We start from the raw sequence: 17,977 nt of genomic DNA, 5'->3' as shown, positions 1-17,977 counted from the left end.
ATGTTAAATGAGCAGCATCTTCAAACAAAATTAATGACCTGAAGAAAATTTATAAAGACTGTTACCGTCATGGCAGTGCCTCTTCCTTGATCCCATACAGGAACAATGGCATGGAACAGAAAGCTGCAGGCCAGATTACATCCACTTGTTTGGAACACAGACCCTTGAGCAGGAACTTGTCTTTGGCTTTCTTCATTGAACTCTAGCTGGAGTGTTGGTCCAGCCTTCTGCAGCAAACTTTGAGAAAGTGGACCTACACCAAGCCGCAGATCCATGCCAACGCTGCTTACGATCACGTCTGTCTGAAAGAAAAACAAAACAAAAATATTTCAAACAGGATCTTAAATGGAAGTGTTTACCAGCACCATTAGACTGTGTACGTCACACATGTGGCAAGAGGTAATGTGTTAACACAGATATGAGGTTCTCAGCAAAAGCTCTGCATACTAGGTATATAGAGGTGTCAATCCATCATGGGAGTACAGGAATCCTGCATTTTGCTGCTTGACATTCCCTGCAGCATTTTCTAAATTCCTCTGGAAGAGTTTCTGTTGTGCAGCTTCTCCTTCCCAGGGCAGTTTCCCAGCAGCACCAACAGAAGAAACAGCTGCACCAAAACGAAACTGAAGCAAATTTAGGCCAAAACACTTATGCCCTTGAGTAACTTAACACTCATGAGTAAGGCTGCGATTTTGTCATGGACATCTTTAGTAAAAGGCACGGAGCGGTCATGGGCAATAAACAAAAATCCATGGAAGCCATGACCTGTCCCGGACTTTTACTACAAATGTCCATGACAAAATGGGGAGGGAGGAGAGTCCAGCACCCTGCCCTGCTGTGGCTGGGAGCTGCGGCCCCTGCTCTTGCCCAGTGGCTGGGAGGCAGGAGGGACCCATGCCTGTGGTGGCTGGGGAGCTGCGGGGAATCCTGGGGACTGGGGAGCTCTGGGGGATTCCCCCCTCCAGGCAGGGAAGCTGCAGGGGTCCCCTGCACCAGCGGAGACCTGTCCATGGCAGCTGAGGAGCTCCTGTGGTGGATGGCTGAAGTCCTGGAGGACTGCAGAAGTCACAGATTCCATGGCTTCCACGATCTCCATGACCAAACCACAGCCTTACCCATGAGTTAGGACTCTGATGTCACATACAGCTGTAACCTTGGGGCTCTTCTCCCTCCCCACAACTGAGATGGGACAGGATGTTACTTCTCAGAAAAGCAATATCCCAGATATAAAACCTGGGTGGTAGAAACTGAGGCAGTCTGTTTGCATCATAAAGACAGTAAAGAGCAAAACCCACAATTTTTTGTTTTGTAGTTCCCCTTTAACATTAAATACGGAGGAATTTTTAATGGAGTTATTGGGTTAGATAGGGCTGCCACTGCAATAAAACTTACAGATATAAAGCTTTCAAAGAGAGCAGCCAATAGCCAGTGCAATAGGACCACACTTTATGAAGGAGCCCCACAACTGGCTGCGGTGAGTCAGAGAGGGGATGTTTACTTAAAAAGAAAAATCAGGGGCTGTTAAGATGTATAGACTACTGAGCTGCACTTGGAGCCACTAATATAAAAAAACAAACAAACAAACACTAAGGGTATAATAAGGAGTCACACTGGGCTACACAAAGACAGTCCAGATAAACCAGTCTGAAATGCATCAGCTGAGCTGTGGATAAGCAGAGAGTGTGAAAACCAAAGTGCAGTTAGTTCAGGTTTCCAACCTACTGATCCAGCCTTCAGCAAAAGCAAATTAAGCAGCCGCTTCTGGTCTTGCTCTTTCAATACTCCTGCAAGTTGTACAACTCAGACTCAGCACCATGGCCTTCCCCAGTGGAGGCAGAAGGGAAGGAAACTCTCAGGACACCCCTTGTACAGTAGCAAGACCAGAGAGGATGGCACCTCATGGCCTGGATTCCCTTCTATCAGCTTGGAGCACTATGAATAACAATATTAACCCATTTAACTTCAATACAGTTTGTTGAAAAAGCCAATTATTTTGTATGTTGACTCTAGAGGTGGACCCCAAATCACACTTTGTGGTAGTTGGGGGAAAACTGGGGTTTGGAACCCCTAGATGGGGCAGTTTGCAATTGGTTTTAGTTAGCTGAACCAAAACCACAGTGCCAAAAACCCTCGAACTTCTGAATGTTTGAAATTCAGACCTAGATGTAAACTTTGTGGCTTGGGTCCCTCTCCCATTTATTGATGTAATTAACACACCATGTGTGTTTCATTACAGACTACTCATTTTAGAAATCAAGTTAACTTAGTATCTTCTCATTTCCCAGTTAACTTTGAGAAAAATCTTTATATGAAACTGGGTAATATCTGATAAATTAAAACACCTACTGTAGCCTCCTGAATGTCTCTTTTCTCCAGTATGACACTCAGACCTTCATCCGTTATTACCATCTGGAGACCCTTTCTGTTCTGAGCACCTCGACTTTCTCTGGGCTGGTGGCCCGTTTTGGACTGAGGCAATAAACTGTGTTGGGGTGATTTCTCTGTGAACACTTCTTTCAAGGCATCAGTGAGAACCTGAACTGTTTTTTCTGCAAAGTCCACAAGATGAATCTCCTTCAGGCAGCTTTCCCCTGGAATATCTTCCAAGGTTTCTTTGATGGATTTTGCAATTGACTGTGCACACAGTTTTAACGGGAATCCAAATATCCCAGAGCTGATAGCAGGGATGGCTATGGAATGATGATTGTATGTTTCAGCCAGGTGTAGGCTTTCTTTTATTGCTCTTTTTAACAGGCGCACGCACTTTTCTGGTTCGTGATCCCTCCACCTGGGCCCAACAGCATGAATCACCTGTTTACATGGGAGGTTCCCTGCATCTGTAATAACAGCACGGCCGGGCTGCAAAGCGCCTCGTTTCCGCACAATACGATCACATTCTGTTTGTAGTTCAGGCCCTGCAGCTTTTAAAAGAGCCTCAGCAAGGCCACCAATATGCTTTAAGTCCTCATTTGATGCATTCACCACAACGTCTGCTGGATGAGTGCATAAATTCCCTTTATAAACTGCTACTACAACTCCATCTTGCAGGATCATTTTATAGCGGAGCTGTTTTGTCGTATCACTACCAGTTTCACCACCTTCTCTTTGTTCTTCTCCATCTTCTTGTAGCCTGATCAGACAGTTAAATTGATGCTTTACCTCACTAACATACGAGCGTTCTTTGTCTCTGAAAAATGCTTTGGCTCCCGGTTTATCAATTAACACATTTGTAGAATATAGTGAAGACAGAATTTGTTCAATCAGGTGGATGCCCTTCAACACTTCTACCTTTGGTCCACTCAGGGAAATACTTTTACGTGAAGTCTGTGTGCCAAAATTAATTGTCACATCTTTCTTTCTCAATTCATGACAAATGTGGGATTTTTCCTTCTCTATGAACTGTACAACTGCCACAGACTGAACTGGGATTAATTTTTGCACCTGTGTGTTTCTGTCTACAAACTCAGAAAGCTTTTGATAAGCTTCTGATACAGCTCTAGAATAACCAGCAATAACTACTTTCTGATCTCTTTCAAGAGGGAGTAGGTCATCCATTATTAGCATTTCCTGGGATGCATTATATGTCTTGTACAAGCTGCTAGTGAGTTCCCTCCATTCTCTCTTTTTGATGACTTCTCGGTCTTCAAGAGGAATGCATTTATAGTCTAACTCTGTCTTCATTAGTTCTTCTGCTTCTAAGAGAACTTTAGGAGAGTCTCCTACCAGCAGTACAGTATCATTCTCAAGCTGATAAAAGGCATTGACTTGATTTGTCACAAATAAGCTCTGTGACAGAGTTTCATTATCAATGTGCTGTAGGAACTGGAAAATCTGAGGCTGAATAGTAATTGACTTCTGTGCCATGTTCTGCACCTTTTCCAGTATGTCACTTTTGACTTTATAAACGTCTGCAGCTACTCCACATAGACCAATTGTCTTCTTTGCAGCATCATAAGAGATCTTCAAGCATGGATACTCCTTGAAAATATTCTCCTCTGGCCCAGCATTGTGCAAAATTGCATACTTTCCTGGGGGAACTGACATAGTTATTTCTATATTTTGCTTTTCTCTTTCTGTTTCTCTCACAGAATTTTCCATATGTTCTTTCAGTTCTTTCTCCATGTCCTCCACAGCCAACATGTCACCTGCTACGATAACTATTTCCTTAGAAATGTCAGGTATAGTCAAAACACGGTCCTTCTCAATTCTGTTTTGTATGGCTTCCCAAACCACTGCATTTACTTTACACTTACTAGCCTTGTACTTTGACATGACACAAGAGAACTCAGTGGAAACATCCTCTTTCCAAGTCCTAATCAACTTAATCATTGACCTTCTCTGTTTAGACAAAGTTGCTGAAGGACACAATGTAATTTCCGGGCATGTACATTTGGCTTGGGGCCATTTTAGCTCACAATGGCAATTTTCCATTTCCAGGTTTATTTCTTGGATTAGTCTATCATGGCTCTGTAAAAACTGCAAGATGTAAGGATCCACTGGGATTCTTATTGGTTCTGGCATCTTTATTAGTGGTCTCTTCTTTCCATAAAGAGCTGTACCCAAAGAACTGTAGTACGGATGTACAGAAATTGGTGTTTGATCAAGGGAATGCTGCTTTCCCAAGACAGTGTTCAGATCTAAAAATTAAAATATACAAAGAACTTCAATAAAATTTAAAAAATCAGCCTGAAACACTATTAAATAAAATAATAATTTGTCTCATGTGTCTATTTCTGTGTTTTTTGGCTTCCAAAACACTATTTTCAGGGTTCTGTTTTCTGTTTGTTTCATTCAGTACACCTGGGCATCGTTTAACTTCACAGTTATGCTTTACTATGAGGCCTTATTGAGAGATGGGCATGGAAGGGTGCCATATCAAAAGGAGAAGCAAATATTTCTTATTCTAAACTTTATCAAAAGAATTCTTGGTCCACTGCTCAACCAGAAAGTTACGTCAATTTTGGGGCACTTTCCTGCAATTTTAAATGGGATATAGGCAATACAAAGGAAAATGTGATTGATGAGAGTACAAAAAATGTCATTACCATGAGCCAGGTTATACATCAAAATCTAACATACTGAAACTTCTTAAGCAATCGTTTAGCATGATAGACATAAATAAGTCACTTACCAGAGGTCTTCAATTAAAAGTCAAACAAAATTATTCTGGAAACCTTGGGACTCTGACTACAGGGAGTTATTTATTGGAGGTGACCCTAACACTAGGATAGGGCATTGGTTTCATGCCGATTCAAAGGAAACATTGCAACCTACTGAATCATCACCACTTAGACATATCCTGTCCAGATGCAGAAGAAATTTGTCCCTGCTTAGCTTATGAAATCCAAACAGATCACAGCTCAAAGTGGTTTAAAGAACCTGCTTTCCCTATCGTCACATATAATAAAACTACAGTGAAAAACCATAGATGTGTTTATATTAAAAAATAACATCCAAGAGTCATCAATCCATGCATAACAGAGATATTAAAGGTTATATAAAGATAACACAGGTTCTGGAACCCTGAACAGGCAACAAATACACATGGGTATTTCTAGTGAATCAAACCATGAGATTCTACTTAATTCTTATTTAGATATGAACTTTCGTTGTGTCAAGTTCTGAGATGCTGAAAACCTGCAAGTCACATTGAGGCCAATGTTGAGTAGACGTTGCACAACACCTTCTGGAAAGAACTCAGAACCTCGGAACAGGGCCTAAGCATTTTACTTTTATGACACCAAACCCGACCTGGGTCTCTTATTAGTAGTGTAGCCATTTACTTTCAGACACCAAGCTGGTTAACCATTTCCTAAGAATATCATGTTCATTTTCTAACGAAAAGACGTACTGAAAGTGAAACAGTATTACCTTTGTGATCACAAAAAGTAACGATAGCTGACTTCTCCTCACGGAAATGTTTAACATTTAATACTGGGCCACCTCCATTCTTTGGACTTTCAAAGTAGATGGTTATATAATCTTTAGGAACATCAGATGGTATATTTTCAGCCTTGATGCTTTGGGTCAATTCAAGAAGCCTGGCAGTAATTTTTAAGTTTTTCATTCTGTTGTTTTGGGCACATAGGTCCAAAAATTCCATGATGTCTGCAATCAGAAAAAAGGCATTCGTGAAACATTCTTTATTGTATCATTCTTAGGGCTCAGCTATGATTTCTGCAATGATGCTGAGTGTGGTTTGGTTCTGTTTACACCTGGAATGAAACCATTTTCAGCACTGGGCAAGTTTCCTCGTGTAAATACCATGGTGTTTGTGACAATGAATTCCAAAGGCCAATTGTGTAATAAGGTATTTATTTATTTTTTAATTATTATTTCTAGTCATTAGTTTTAAAGCAATTGTTTTCCAATGTCATTGGCTGTCCTTTTGTTCTTGTGTTATCATAAAGGTAAAATAGGAACACGCAATTTACTTTCTCAATACTATTCATTATTGCATTTCTCTGACATGTCTCCTATTAATCTCTTCTGCAAGATAAGTAGTTCTAATCTTTTTAATCTCTTGTTATATGGAAGTGTTTCCATACTGCTCATATTTTCAGCCCATCTCTGGACTCCATCCACTCTTATTTCTGTTATATCTGTTCCGAGATGAAATGACCAGAATGAAACACAGCACTCCAAATGTGTCTGCCCCATCAATTTATGAAGTTGGCATGATAATATTTTCAATATTATTTTCTCTCAAAATCTTTCTACATCTTCACACTCTGGTTGCCTTTTTGATAATAGGTGCACACGGAGAAGATGTTTTCTGGGATATGTCCACAATGGTACCCAGGTCTTTTTCATGAGTGATTGTAGTCAATTTAGATCCCAATTTACTATTCACATTTCTTTTATGGCCATTCTTAATGTATTAGGTGGTAGCCACCTTTTAAAACTACACATAAAAATTACAGGCAGTATAGATTCTGTCTTACCTATACTTTTGATTAAGGTAACTACAGCAGCATTTATTTCAGGTATCATTTCCATGCTGAAGTCGTTGTCTCCCGATAAGCCACTGATAGTCTCCAACAGCATAATTAACATGCATTCTGTGACAGACTCCTCTATATTTTCAAGCACAAGTAGAGATGAAGTCGTTTGGGGGTGTTCTTGAATATTCTCCACACAGGGTGCACTATTCTGCACTGAAAGATCCACTCTTCGCAAGACGTGCTGTACATCTAGTTTGACAGAAGTATAAATAAAAGGATGTCACTGGGTTACACAGCTTTACACACTCAATACATTTCATGGGGTAAATATATTAGGGCAAACTCAATATTATTTTACTGTCTAATGTTTTTAATTTTTTAAAACTTTCATCTCTTCCTCTTAAAAGGGCTCCTGCTTTCTCTTCTGGAAAAAGTAAATGATTATGGGGACAAAAGCTTCGCTTAAGTTACTGGATACTGTAAAACATCAAAGGGTTGTCAGATCTATCTACAGGAAAATTATCTACAGGAATAGAGCCTCATCCACCACATCTGATAAAATGTCCAAAGCATACTACTCCCGAGAGCACTCTGCACCAAAAAAAATAAAATTCTGTGCACAATATTTTAAAATTCTGCAAATTTTATTTGTCAAATAAATGTGGAGGCTTTAGCATGGCATTGTGGAGCACAGGCCACTGGCTGCACAGAGATGGGAGATCTCTGTGCAACTCTCCCCCAGGACACAGGCTCAGCGGTGAGGCTGCACCCACCTCTGACACAGTGCAAGGATCTAACCTGCCCCAGAATCACCTCAGGACCCTGCCCCTTTGTGTGGGCAGGCAGGCTCGGCAAGGCAGGATCCAACTGTGGAGGAACTTAATGTGAGGCGATCCAGGTATGGGTTGAGAGGAATCTGTGTGGGGCAATCTGGGTGTGGGCAGTTCAGTGGGAAATCCGCATGTAGGAGGGATCTGGATGCACAGGGGCTTGTTGTGGGTTCTGGGTGCAACAGTAATGGGACTGTTGCATGGGGCTCAGTGGGGTGGGGATCCAGGTGCAGCTGGTTGGGGCTCGGTAGGGGGTGGGGATCCAGATGCACGTGGCTCATCGGGGTGGTCCAGCTGAAGGCGGAGTGGAGCTCACTGGGGGAGTTCTGAGTGCGGGGGGTGAGGCTCAGCAGGAGGGTCGGGGTATGAGGGGGTCTGGATGGACGGGGTTGGGCGGATGGGGGAGCAGCTCCCTGTACAGGGATCCTTCTCCCTGCAGCTGAGGAGCGATGGGGAGGGGCATGGGGGGAGTTTACAGAACTTCCTGCAGCAGGGGGAGAAATCTAGGGGTGAGTCAACCCGGACCCGGATGCCGTTCAGGGGAAGAGGAAGTCCTGTCCTCCCAGCCCAGCTGTGACTAGCAATTGAGGCTGGCACAAGGTAGGAGCCAAAAGCTGGGTCTTCCCCAGTCCTGCCTCCTGCCCTACTGTGATTTACCTCTCTGTTGGCTGTCCTGGGCACCTGAAACATTCTGCTGGAGAGTGTTGCATGACCGCTCTTGCGGCTTCCCTGTCAGAAAGTCATTTTTCTGCAGGATAGCAAAGAAATAAATTCTGCAGATGCGCAGTGGCTCGGAATTCCCCCAGGAGTAAGCACACGTAAGCATAAACTGAAGATGGGCTTAAGATACAAAACATGGCTGCAGATCCAAAGTTTGGAGGTTTTTAATATTTGGGGTTATTTGGGGGGCCCACATCTAGCATGAACTAATACAATATAGATGCTGAATTTAAGAACCCATTGTTAGAAGCAGGGAAGAGCTAAGAAAAGAAGCATTCAGATAGGGGCAGCTATTTACTGCTATAGTTTATTGTAATGTCTAAAATAGGATTGATGTTAAACTTTGAGAAATCAGAAATGTCTATAAAAGTAATTGTAACAACAAAAGAATTTCCTGGTTAACCTAATTTCCTTAACATGAAGATGGAACATTACTTTTTCACTGGTGATGATTAGTTTTGCTGTCTGCGATACTATTCTCTAGACCAGAGGTGGGCAAACTACAGCCCATGGGCCACATCCAGCCCATGGGACCCTCCTGCCCGTCCCTTGAGCTTCTGCTCCAGGAGGTTAGCCCCCAGCCCCTCCCCTGCTGTTCCCCTCCCCCTGCAGCCTTAGCCCGCCCCTCCACCAGTGCAATGCTCTGGGCAGTGGGGCTGCAAGCTCCTGGGGCAGTGCTGCTGCAGAGCCCGGCCTGACCCAGTGCTCTGTGCTGCACGATGCGTGGCTGTAGCATCAGCAGCCACCAGTGCTCCAGGCAGCGTGGTAAGGGGGCAGAGAGGGTTGGATAAAGGGCAAGGGAGTTCAGGGTGGTGGTCAGGGGGTGGGGGTGTGGATAGGGGTCAGGGTGGTCAGAGGGTGGAGAACAGGAGGGTTGAATGGGGGCAGGAGTCCAGGGGGGCAGTCAAGAAGGAGGGTGGATTGGATGGGGTGGTGGGGGACAGTCGGGGGGGGTTCTGGGGGTGGTCAGGGACAGGGAGAAAGTGAGGTAGATGGGGCACGGGTCCCAGGGGGCTGTGAGGGAACAAGGGGGGTTGGATGGGACAGGAGTCCTGGGGGTGGGCCATCAGAGGGCGAGAAGTGGGGTCGGATAGGGGGTGGGGGCCAGGCCAGGCCCGCTCCCCTAACCAGTCCTCCATACAATTTCCAAAGCCCGATGCGGCCCTCAGGCCAAAAAGTTTGCCCAGCCCTGCTCTAGACCACACTTTGAATGAGAAAGTTTACCAGAGTACTGCTGGGAAGGGGGTCCAAGTAAACTCATTAACGTATTAATGAGATGTATCATTTTTCATAACAACATTTGAAGTTATCCCTTTGTAGTTCTGCATTCTGCCCACTGTGTCTTTTCAAGTTAGTATCACAACATGTGACTACATAACCTGACCCGAATACATGGGCATCAATGTAACTCATAGACTCATAGGTCAGAAGGGACCAATATGATCATCTAGTCTGACCTCCTGCACAAGGCAGGCCACAGAACCCTACCCATCCACTTTTATACAACCCCTAATCCAGGACTGAGTTATTGAAATCCTCAAAACTGGTTTGAAGACCTCAAACTGCAGAGAATCCACCAGCAAGCGACCCATGCCCCACGCCGCAGAGGAAGGCGAAAAACCTCCAGGGCCCCTGCCAATCCGCCCTGGAGGAAAATTCCTTCCCGACCCCAAATATGGCAATCAGCTAAACCCTGAGCATGTGGGCAAGACTCACCAGCCAGCACCCAAGAAGGAAATCTTTGCAGTAACTCAGTTCCCATCCCATCCAACATCTCCCCGCAGACCATTGAGCAGACTTATCTGGTGATAATCCAAGATCAATTGCCCAAATTAAACTATCCTATCATAACATCCCCTCCATGTACTTATCAAGCTTAGTCTTGAAGCCAGATAAGTCTTTTGCCCCCACTACTTCCCTCGGAAGGCTGTTCCAAAACTTCACTCCTCTAATGGTTAGAAACCTTCGTCTAATTTCAAGTCTAAACTTCCTAATATCCAGTTTGCACCCATTCGTCCTCGTGCCTACATTAGAACTAAACTTAAATAATTCCTCTCCCTCCCTAACGTTAACGCCCCTGATATATTTATATAGAGCAAGCATATCCCCCCGCAGCCTTCTTTTGGCCAGGCTAAACAAGCCAAGCTCCTTGAGTCTCCTTTCATAAGGCAGGTTTTCCATTCCTCGGATCATCCTAGTAGCCCGTCTCTGGACCTGTTCCAGTTTGAATTCATCCTTCTTGAACATGGGACACCAGAACTGCACACAATATTCCAAATGGGGTCTCACCAGCGCCTTATATATCGGTACTAACACCTCCTTATCCCTGCTGGAAATACCTTGCCTAATGCATCCTAAAATCGCATTTGCTTTTTTAACAGCCATATCACATTGGCGGCTAATAGTCATCCTGCTATCGACTAGTACCCCAAGGTCCTTCTCCTCCTCCGTCGCTTCCAACTGATGTGTCCCCAACGTATATCTAAAATTCTTATTATTAATCCCTAAGTGCATGACCTTGCACTTTTCACTATTGTATTTCATCCTATTACTCTTACTCCAGTTTACAAGGTGGTCCAGATCTTCCTGAATAGTATCCCTGTCCTTCTCCGTGTTAGCAATACCCCCCAACTTTGTGTCATCCGCAAACTTTATTAGCACATTCCCGCTCTCTGTGCCAAGGTCAGTAATAAAAAGGTTAAATAAGATCGGTCCCAAAACCGATCCTTGAGGGACTCCACTAGTAACCTCCTTCCAGCCTGACAGTTCACCCTTCAATACGACCCGCTGGAGTCTCCCCTTTAACCACTTCCTTATCCACCTTACAAATTTCATATTCATCCCCATCTTTTCCAATTTAACTAACAGTTCCCCATGTGGAACCGTGTCAAACGCCTTACTGAAATCGAGGTAAATTAGATCTACCGCATTTCCTTTATCTAAGTAATCCATCACCTTCTCAAACAAGGAGATCAGATTGGTTTGGCACGATCTACCTTTAGTAAATCCATGTTGCAATTCGTCCCAATTACCATTGACCTCTATGTCCTTGACTAATTTCTCCCTTAAAACTTTTTCCAAGACCTTACATACTACAGACGTCAAGCTAACAGGCCTATAATTACCCAGATCACTTTTATTCCCTTTCTTAAAAATAGGGACTACGTTAGCAATCCTCCAGTCGTACGGCACAACCCCCGAGTTTATCGATTGCTTAAAAATTCTCGCTAACGGGCTCGCAATTTCACGCGCCAGTTCCTTTAGTATCCTCGGATGGAGATTGTCCGGGCCCTCCGATTTTGTCCCATCAAGCTGTTCAAGTTTGGCCTCTACCTCAGTTGCGGTAATATCCACCTCCATATCCACATTCCCACTTATCATCCCTCCATCATCGCTAAACTCCTCACTAGTCTTATTAAAAACTGAGGCAAAGTACTTATTTAGATATTGGGCCATGCCTAGGTTGTCCTTAACCTCCATTCCATCCTCAGTGTATAGCGGCCCCACTTCTTCTTTCTTTGTTTTCTTCTTATTTATGTGGCTGTAGAACCTTTTACTATTGGTTTTGATTCCCTTTGCAAGGTCCAGTTCAATGTGGCTTTTAGCCTTCCTCACTTTATCCCTACATGTTCTGACCTCACCAAGGTAGCTTCCCTTGCTAATCCCGCCTTTCTTCCACTCCCTGTAAGCTTTCTGCTTTCTCCTAATCCCCTCTCTGAGTTGCTTGCTTATCCAGCTTGGCCTACAACTCCTGCCCATGGTTTTTTTCCCCTTTCTTGAGATGCAGGCTTCCGACAATTTCCGCAGCTGCGACTATGTCATAGAACCAGAAAATACTTGCAAGCACCACAGTTCTGTACATGAATCTTTAAACTAGAGGTATACAAAGATCCCTCACCTAAGCTTAACTCTTTCAATGCTTGTCCTCCACAGCTATTGTTCTTCCATTGGCATCCCATTGAAACCAATGGAATATGAAAGATAGTTTTGGATGTACGATAATCTGGTACATTGACCAGACAGGTGTTGTGTTTTCCCTAGTAATGCCTAGAATTTTCAGTGACAGCCAAGGTATTTAAGGGACACACCACGGCTATTTAAACCTTGAAGGAGACAGGTTCATAAAAAGGAGTGGAAAATTATGAGTTTCAAGAGCATCTTTAGTTTGACTGATGTTGTCTTTTCTGCACAGGGAGGAGAAAAGTATCATAATAAAGTCTCAGAGTTTGAGCACTCTTAGTAGAATTGTGGTATAGGCACTTGCTGATCCCGTCCCAGATATTCCTGTTTCACAGCCAGTCTTTCTGACCAGCTTTTGAAGCCAAACCCAGAGAGAGATGGTTCTGAACAACTCCCTACAGAAGTACAGGTCAATGGTGAAAAAGTTTTACCTCTAGCAAGAACATTTTCATTTTATCAAGAACCAAATTGTTCTTCTATATACTATATTATGAAGAACACTTTACCTTGCTCCTGAGCTTTGCCTGCTGTCTCTGAAGCCTACAAAAAAAAAGACAGTAGAATATAAATGAACGACCTGATGCTCCTGCTATTGCTTCAAAGTTCTGGATGCTGCGGGTTTGGTTTGTATTTATTTACCTGTTCAGGACCCAGCTCTTCTTGAAACACAGCCTCTTCCGTTGCACCTGTTGTTTCAGGCCAGGTGACAACCAGTTTTAATCCTCCTTTCTCTGGCAAATCGAGTGCATGAGTCTTTTTGTCAAGAACTCGTTGCCTCACTAAAATACAAATAAAGAAAACTTCTAACCTTGGTAGAAAAGATGACCTGTAGGTCTATGCGGCACTCTTATATCTAATTCTCGGGGTATCGCGTCTCGTCTTCTCGTTTTGTCCCAGTATCCGCCAGAAGCACTGTGGGTTTTTTTCTCAGCCGGGCCAGGACCTGGCTTTTTTTTTGGCTCTGCGGGCACACACACCCCCGACCATGTGTCCCGATATTTTCTTCCCCTCATCTGGTCACCCTAACTAGGAGTGCTGGTTTGAAGTGGTTTCCCTCAGACACAGGGTTTACAGTTTGGTTCAATGGCTCTCAGCACCTCCATTGTACAAATTGTCCCAGCACCCCTGACTACTTGTATGCAGAAAGTTAGCATGAGTATAAATATTTGCAAGATTAGAGTATCAGGTGGACCTAGTCCCTGCGTTATGAAGGAGAACCTGTCACAGAGACTTTCCATTGTGCATACCAACATAAATGTCATGATGTCAATCCAGACGTACCAGAGGATTAATCTATCCTGGATACCAGATACTGATTGTGCCATGAAACCTGAATCTGTTTACTTTCTGGTACACCATTTTTGAACCACTGGCTCCATCTAGTGGATTTTTTGTTTTTTTGTTGGTCTTTGATTTTAAGGCTTGCTCAGCATCAAAGATACATATTTGGCATGTTTGTGATATGGAGAAATGAACGGCCTTAATCAACAAAAAAATTACAAAAAGAAAAAAAGCATTACTTGTATCAGGAGGGCTGAGATCTACTGAATCTAACGTGTGTGGGATGGGGAAAATAGACATATAGATGACACCCGCTTTTCCATTCAGGAGCTATGAGTCAATCGTTTACAGGAATATGTTCTAAAGAGAAGAAGCTTGTAATAAATAATAAGATATTACACCAATATAGCACTTTCATACTTAGTGCTTTACAGAGCTTGGGGAAGGCTGTCAGTGCCCCTAACAAGGCCACTCAGGGGAGTAAGGTTTATTTCCACACCTCTATGCAGCCTGGTCAGATCATCGTGAGATCGGTGCTGGGAGAGCTGGCTCTGAGGGACCAATACTCCCTCCCCCAGCCCTCAAACATGAGCATGTGCACAGAGAATGGTAGAGAAAGGCAGGGAGCGGGGACTGAATCAGCTTCAAGGCCCCACCCCATGATATAATGACCAACAGAGCTGGGCTGACACAAGCAGGAAATAAGCTGCATCCTGTAAAAGGCTGCAATAATTTAAGTACTCTATTCTCCGAGTCACAAATCCTTCCCAAGGTTCCTTCTGGGGCAAAGCACTTAGATACTGCCCCTTATTCAGGGCAGGAGCAAAGGCTCCATCTGGCTCTTGGTAAAGTATTGTATATATGGAAGAAGTATTTCACCCAGTCCAGAAATGCAGCCACTTCTGGGTGGCATGCAGAAACTGTTTAACAGCACAGAGCAACACTAAACAACAGTGTGCTGACAAAATAATGCCTCCATCTGAACTTATTTTTACAACACTTAAGATTACAAAAAGAAAAGAGTTCTCTTTTTATAAATTTACTTAAATTGTGTATTTGGCAGCACCTTGTATATAGTAATTTTCTCTGTTTCCCCAATTCTTGTGGCTATTTCATCAATAGGAGAAAATACTTTTAAAATATAAAAAATTGCAAAAGCCAAAAATTGGCAGGGGGACTCAAAAGTACATGTAATACCTGAAACTACTTGTAACCTGTTGTATTTTTTTTTAAATCACTAGATTTTGAGCTGATCATATCCCTTTAAGGACAGAGGAGGAGACTATCCTATTTAATTAATCAACAAGGCAAATTTAAGTTAAAGAGAAGGCAATTACACTGAGGCATTTGTCAGGGACCAGAGGGCTGGTGTTGCTATTAATGCAACACTCCCCTAATTCTAGCAAAAATGCTAATGAATCTTTAACAGTCTCAAGAATTCATCACCTCATTTTTATATCCCATCCGAAGGACAGCAGGGCTGGTTCTCTACTGACTTTCATTTTGTGTGCTACTGTGCAAAATCAGTACAAAGCGGCAACATCATACACCCATTTTGCACAGGCATATGTGACTGCACAGAGTGCAAGGCCATACCCAGCATCTCTAACAGCACTGGACCCCTAGCTACAATGCAGAAATACCAGCATATAACAACCTCTGAACACCACTTATCGAGGAAGAACATTGCCACCTGAATTACCAGCACTGCTTCCCAAGTCACACGGCTTTCCAAGATGGAGGTCTTTCATCCAAATACCCAGTGCCACCCAGCTTGTAAGATCTAACACTACCAGATGTGATGTGAACAGCATAGAGGTTTAAGTGGCACAGATTCTCATCTCTCAGTGAAATGTCAAGAGAAGATTAATGTGACACAGATGCCTGGATCTGTACACTGCAGTTTTATAGCCCTGCAGCCTGCTCCCCACAAGCCTGAGTCAGCAGACACAGGCCAGCCAAGCATATTTAAGTGCAGTGTAGACATACCATTACCCACAGTTTGAAAGAACATGTACAGGCCTGGATATTACTTGCCCATTTAGGATGGGAGCTTAAGCATGTACTTAAACAAACCCCAATGAAGTCAACAGACCTCAAGCACATGCTTACAAGTTGAAGATTTTGCTGAATCAAGGCCTCTATGAACTGATGAAATTATAGGCATGTCCATGAGGGATTGGCAGATATAAACTACACTGTGAGGATGATTATATGAGGCCACTACACAGGACAGTAGCTTTCTGTGCATTGGTAAATTTCACTAGAGAAATTGACAAAGTACAGAGCTAGAACTTGAAACATTTCCAGTACTGGAAAGTTGTTACAGCTTTTCCTGAAGAATCCTGTGTAAATTGTTATTTAAAAACGCAGGAAATCCTCACAGCACATGCTCCCAAAATAGACTGATTTTTACATTTTATCATTAAAAAAAAAAAACAAAAAAACCAAGACCTTGCAAGGGCCTAAGGCCGCAGCGGAAATTTGCCCCCAGTTGAAATGGTGCCCCTGCCTATCTAGAGCACAATTTGGCCAGATCAAACGTGGAAGGGGCCAAATTTGGGAGACATTTCCTGGGGCGAGGGAACGGACCTGACTGACACACACTCTTTCGCCCTGTGCCCCGCGAGCCCCCACTCACCTGGACCCTGCAGGATGCTGACACACACACACGTTCCGATCAGACATTTCTTGCCCACACTACATGCAAAGCAAAACGACGTCCCCCTCCCGCCCTTACCGTCCTCCTGGGCGAAGCAAACCAGGACCTGGCCGGGCCGCTCCTGGATCTCGCACTCCCCCCCTCCGGATTTCTTCCCGCTCTGGAAGTAGCAGAGGAGTTTCTTCTTCAGGGGCTTGGGGAGCCCCGAGCCCCCCCAGTCCCCCTCCACCAGCAGCGGGAAGGGGCACTTCGTCTCCCCGGCCATGACCAGCCGTTTCCGAGGAGCCTGGGCGGCTCTCCACCTTGCAGGGCCAGTTTCACTTTCATTTCTCCGCACGTCCCCTTCCTGCTGCCTAAGTTTCTTTTTCTCTGGCTGCTGGGATGGGGGACGGCGGAGCAGGTGACCGAACCTGCTTCGCGCTGACACAGCAGCAGCCCCCACTCCAGGGAAGCCAAATCTCCCTCTGCTCCCGCCCTCACCCGTCCCTCTGCAGGCAATAACCCTCCCCTGTGCCACCTAAAGCTCCTGCCCCAGGGTAAACACATGTTCCCTGGACCCTGCCTGGCCTTATCCCTTTTCTTCCTGCAGTCCTTTCCCCTGCACCCCTCATTCCCTTCCCCAGCCACCAGACACCCCCCCACCCACACCCACCCAGGTGTCCTAGTAAAATGTGTTATTTAGCAGAGGAGACCTGCTTGGATTGTGCAGTGTAAGCAGCAAAATAACCTTCAGAGTATGGTGAAGCCAAAAGAGAGTGAGGTGCTGGTGTATATAACTTTATTGTGGAAAAGATATACAGCTTCTTACTGGGCACAGGGAAAGCTGTCTCCCCATGTTGTGTCCCTTTGCCAGAGCAGTCCTACCTGCCACTGTTTTTGTAGCCTTATTTACACAAAACAGCCCAATCAAGGAGGAATACTGTACAAAGTGCAAAGTGAATAAGTATACCACACACACAGCTGGTTACTCAATAATCTGCAGTGATGTAGATCATGTCCATCTTTTATATTCTTCTGCAGTGCAAGGCCTGGTCCCTGGACAGGGGAATTTCCAATACACACCCTAGAAAGTTGCATCACTTCCTTCTCATAATAGAGAAGAGATGTTTGTCTTTATGAAGCTGTTATTTACAGTTGGCACTTCTAGGCATCTTGCTCAGAGCAGCCCTCTGGTGGAAAATGCATGTGAGGTAGGGTTAGGGTGACCTGATGTCCCGATTTTATAGGGACAATCCCAATTTGGTTTTTTTTCTTATATAGGCACCTATTACCCCCCACCCCATCCCGATTTTTCACACTTGCTGTCTGGTCACCCTAATGTGAGGTATGAAACTACTAGAAGTGTGGGAGCCCAGCCAAGAATTTGAGAGGACACAGAGGTCATATAAAGCCACCTTGCTTCATCCTCTGACCTAAACCAGTGGTTCTCAACCAGGGGTATGTGTACCCCTGCCGGTAGGCAGAGGTCTTCCAGGGGGTATATCAACCCATCTAGACAATTACCTAGTTTTACAACAAGCTATATAAAAAGCACTAGCAAAATCCGCACAAACTAACATTTCATACAGACAATTACTTAT

The 17,977-nt window shown here is 44.2% G+C and overlaps 1 protein-coding gene across 2 annotated transcripts in view; it reads right to left on the bottom strand.

The window, feature by feature from the left end:
* LOC115659923 (protein mono-ADP-ribosyltransferase PARP14-like) overlaps nucleotides 1–16,819 on the bottom strand; it is a 35,992-nt gene extending 19,173 nt beyond the window's left edge. Inside the window, exons 1-7 of one of the 2 annotated variants that reach the window (XM_030580725.1) lie at nucleotides 16,476–16,819; nucleotides 13,094–13,233; nucleotides 12,961–12,994; nucleotides 6,945–7,193; nucleotides 5,872–6,108; nucleotides 2,347–4,637; nucleotides 66–302 (exon numbers count right to left, since the gene is read on the bottom strand). In XM_030580725.1, the coding sequence (XP_030436585.1) occupies nucleotides 66–302; nucleotides 2,347–4,637; nucleotides 5,872–6,108; nucleotides 6,945–7,193; nucleotides 12,961–12,994; nucleotides 13,094–13,233; nucleotides 16,476–16,662 (3,375 nt within the window). In that variant the 5' untranslated portion in view covers nucleotides 16,663–16,819. The remainder of the gene's footprint in view (nucleotides 1–65; nucleotides 303–2,346; nucleotides 4,638–5,871; nucleotides 6,109–6,944; nucleotides 7,194–12,960; nucleotides 12,995–13,093; nucleotides 13,234–16,475) is intronic. The other variant, XM_030580724.1, reaches the window with a different exon arrangement.
* Between the last annotated feature and the right edge of the window lie 1,158 nt (nucleotides 16,820–17,977).

Source organism: Gopherus evgoodei, chromosome 11 (assembly GCF_007399415.2).
Source record: "Gopherus evgoodei ecotype Sinaloan lineage chromosome 11, rGopEvg1_v1.p, whole genome shotgun sequence".
NCBI lineage: Eukaryota > Metazoa > Chordata > Testudines > Testudinidae > Gopherus > Gopherus evgoodei.
The sequence above is the reverse complement of the archived record's forward strand: the minus strand, read 5'-3'. Positions and strand labels throughout refer to the sequence as shown.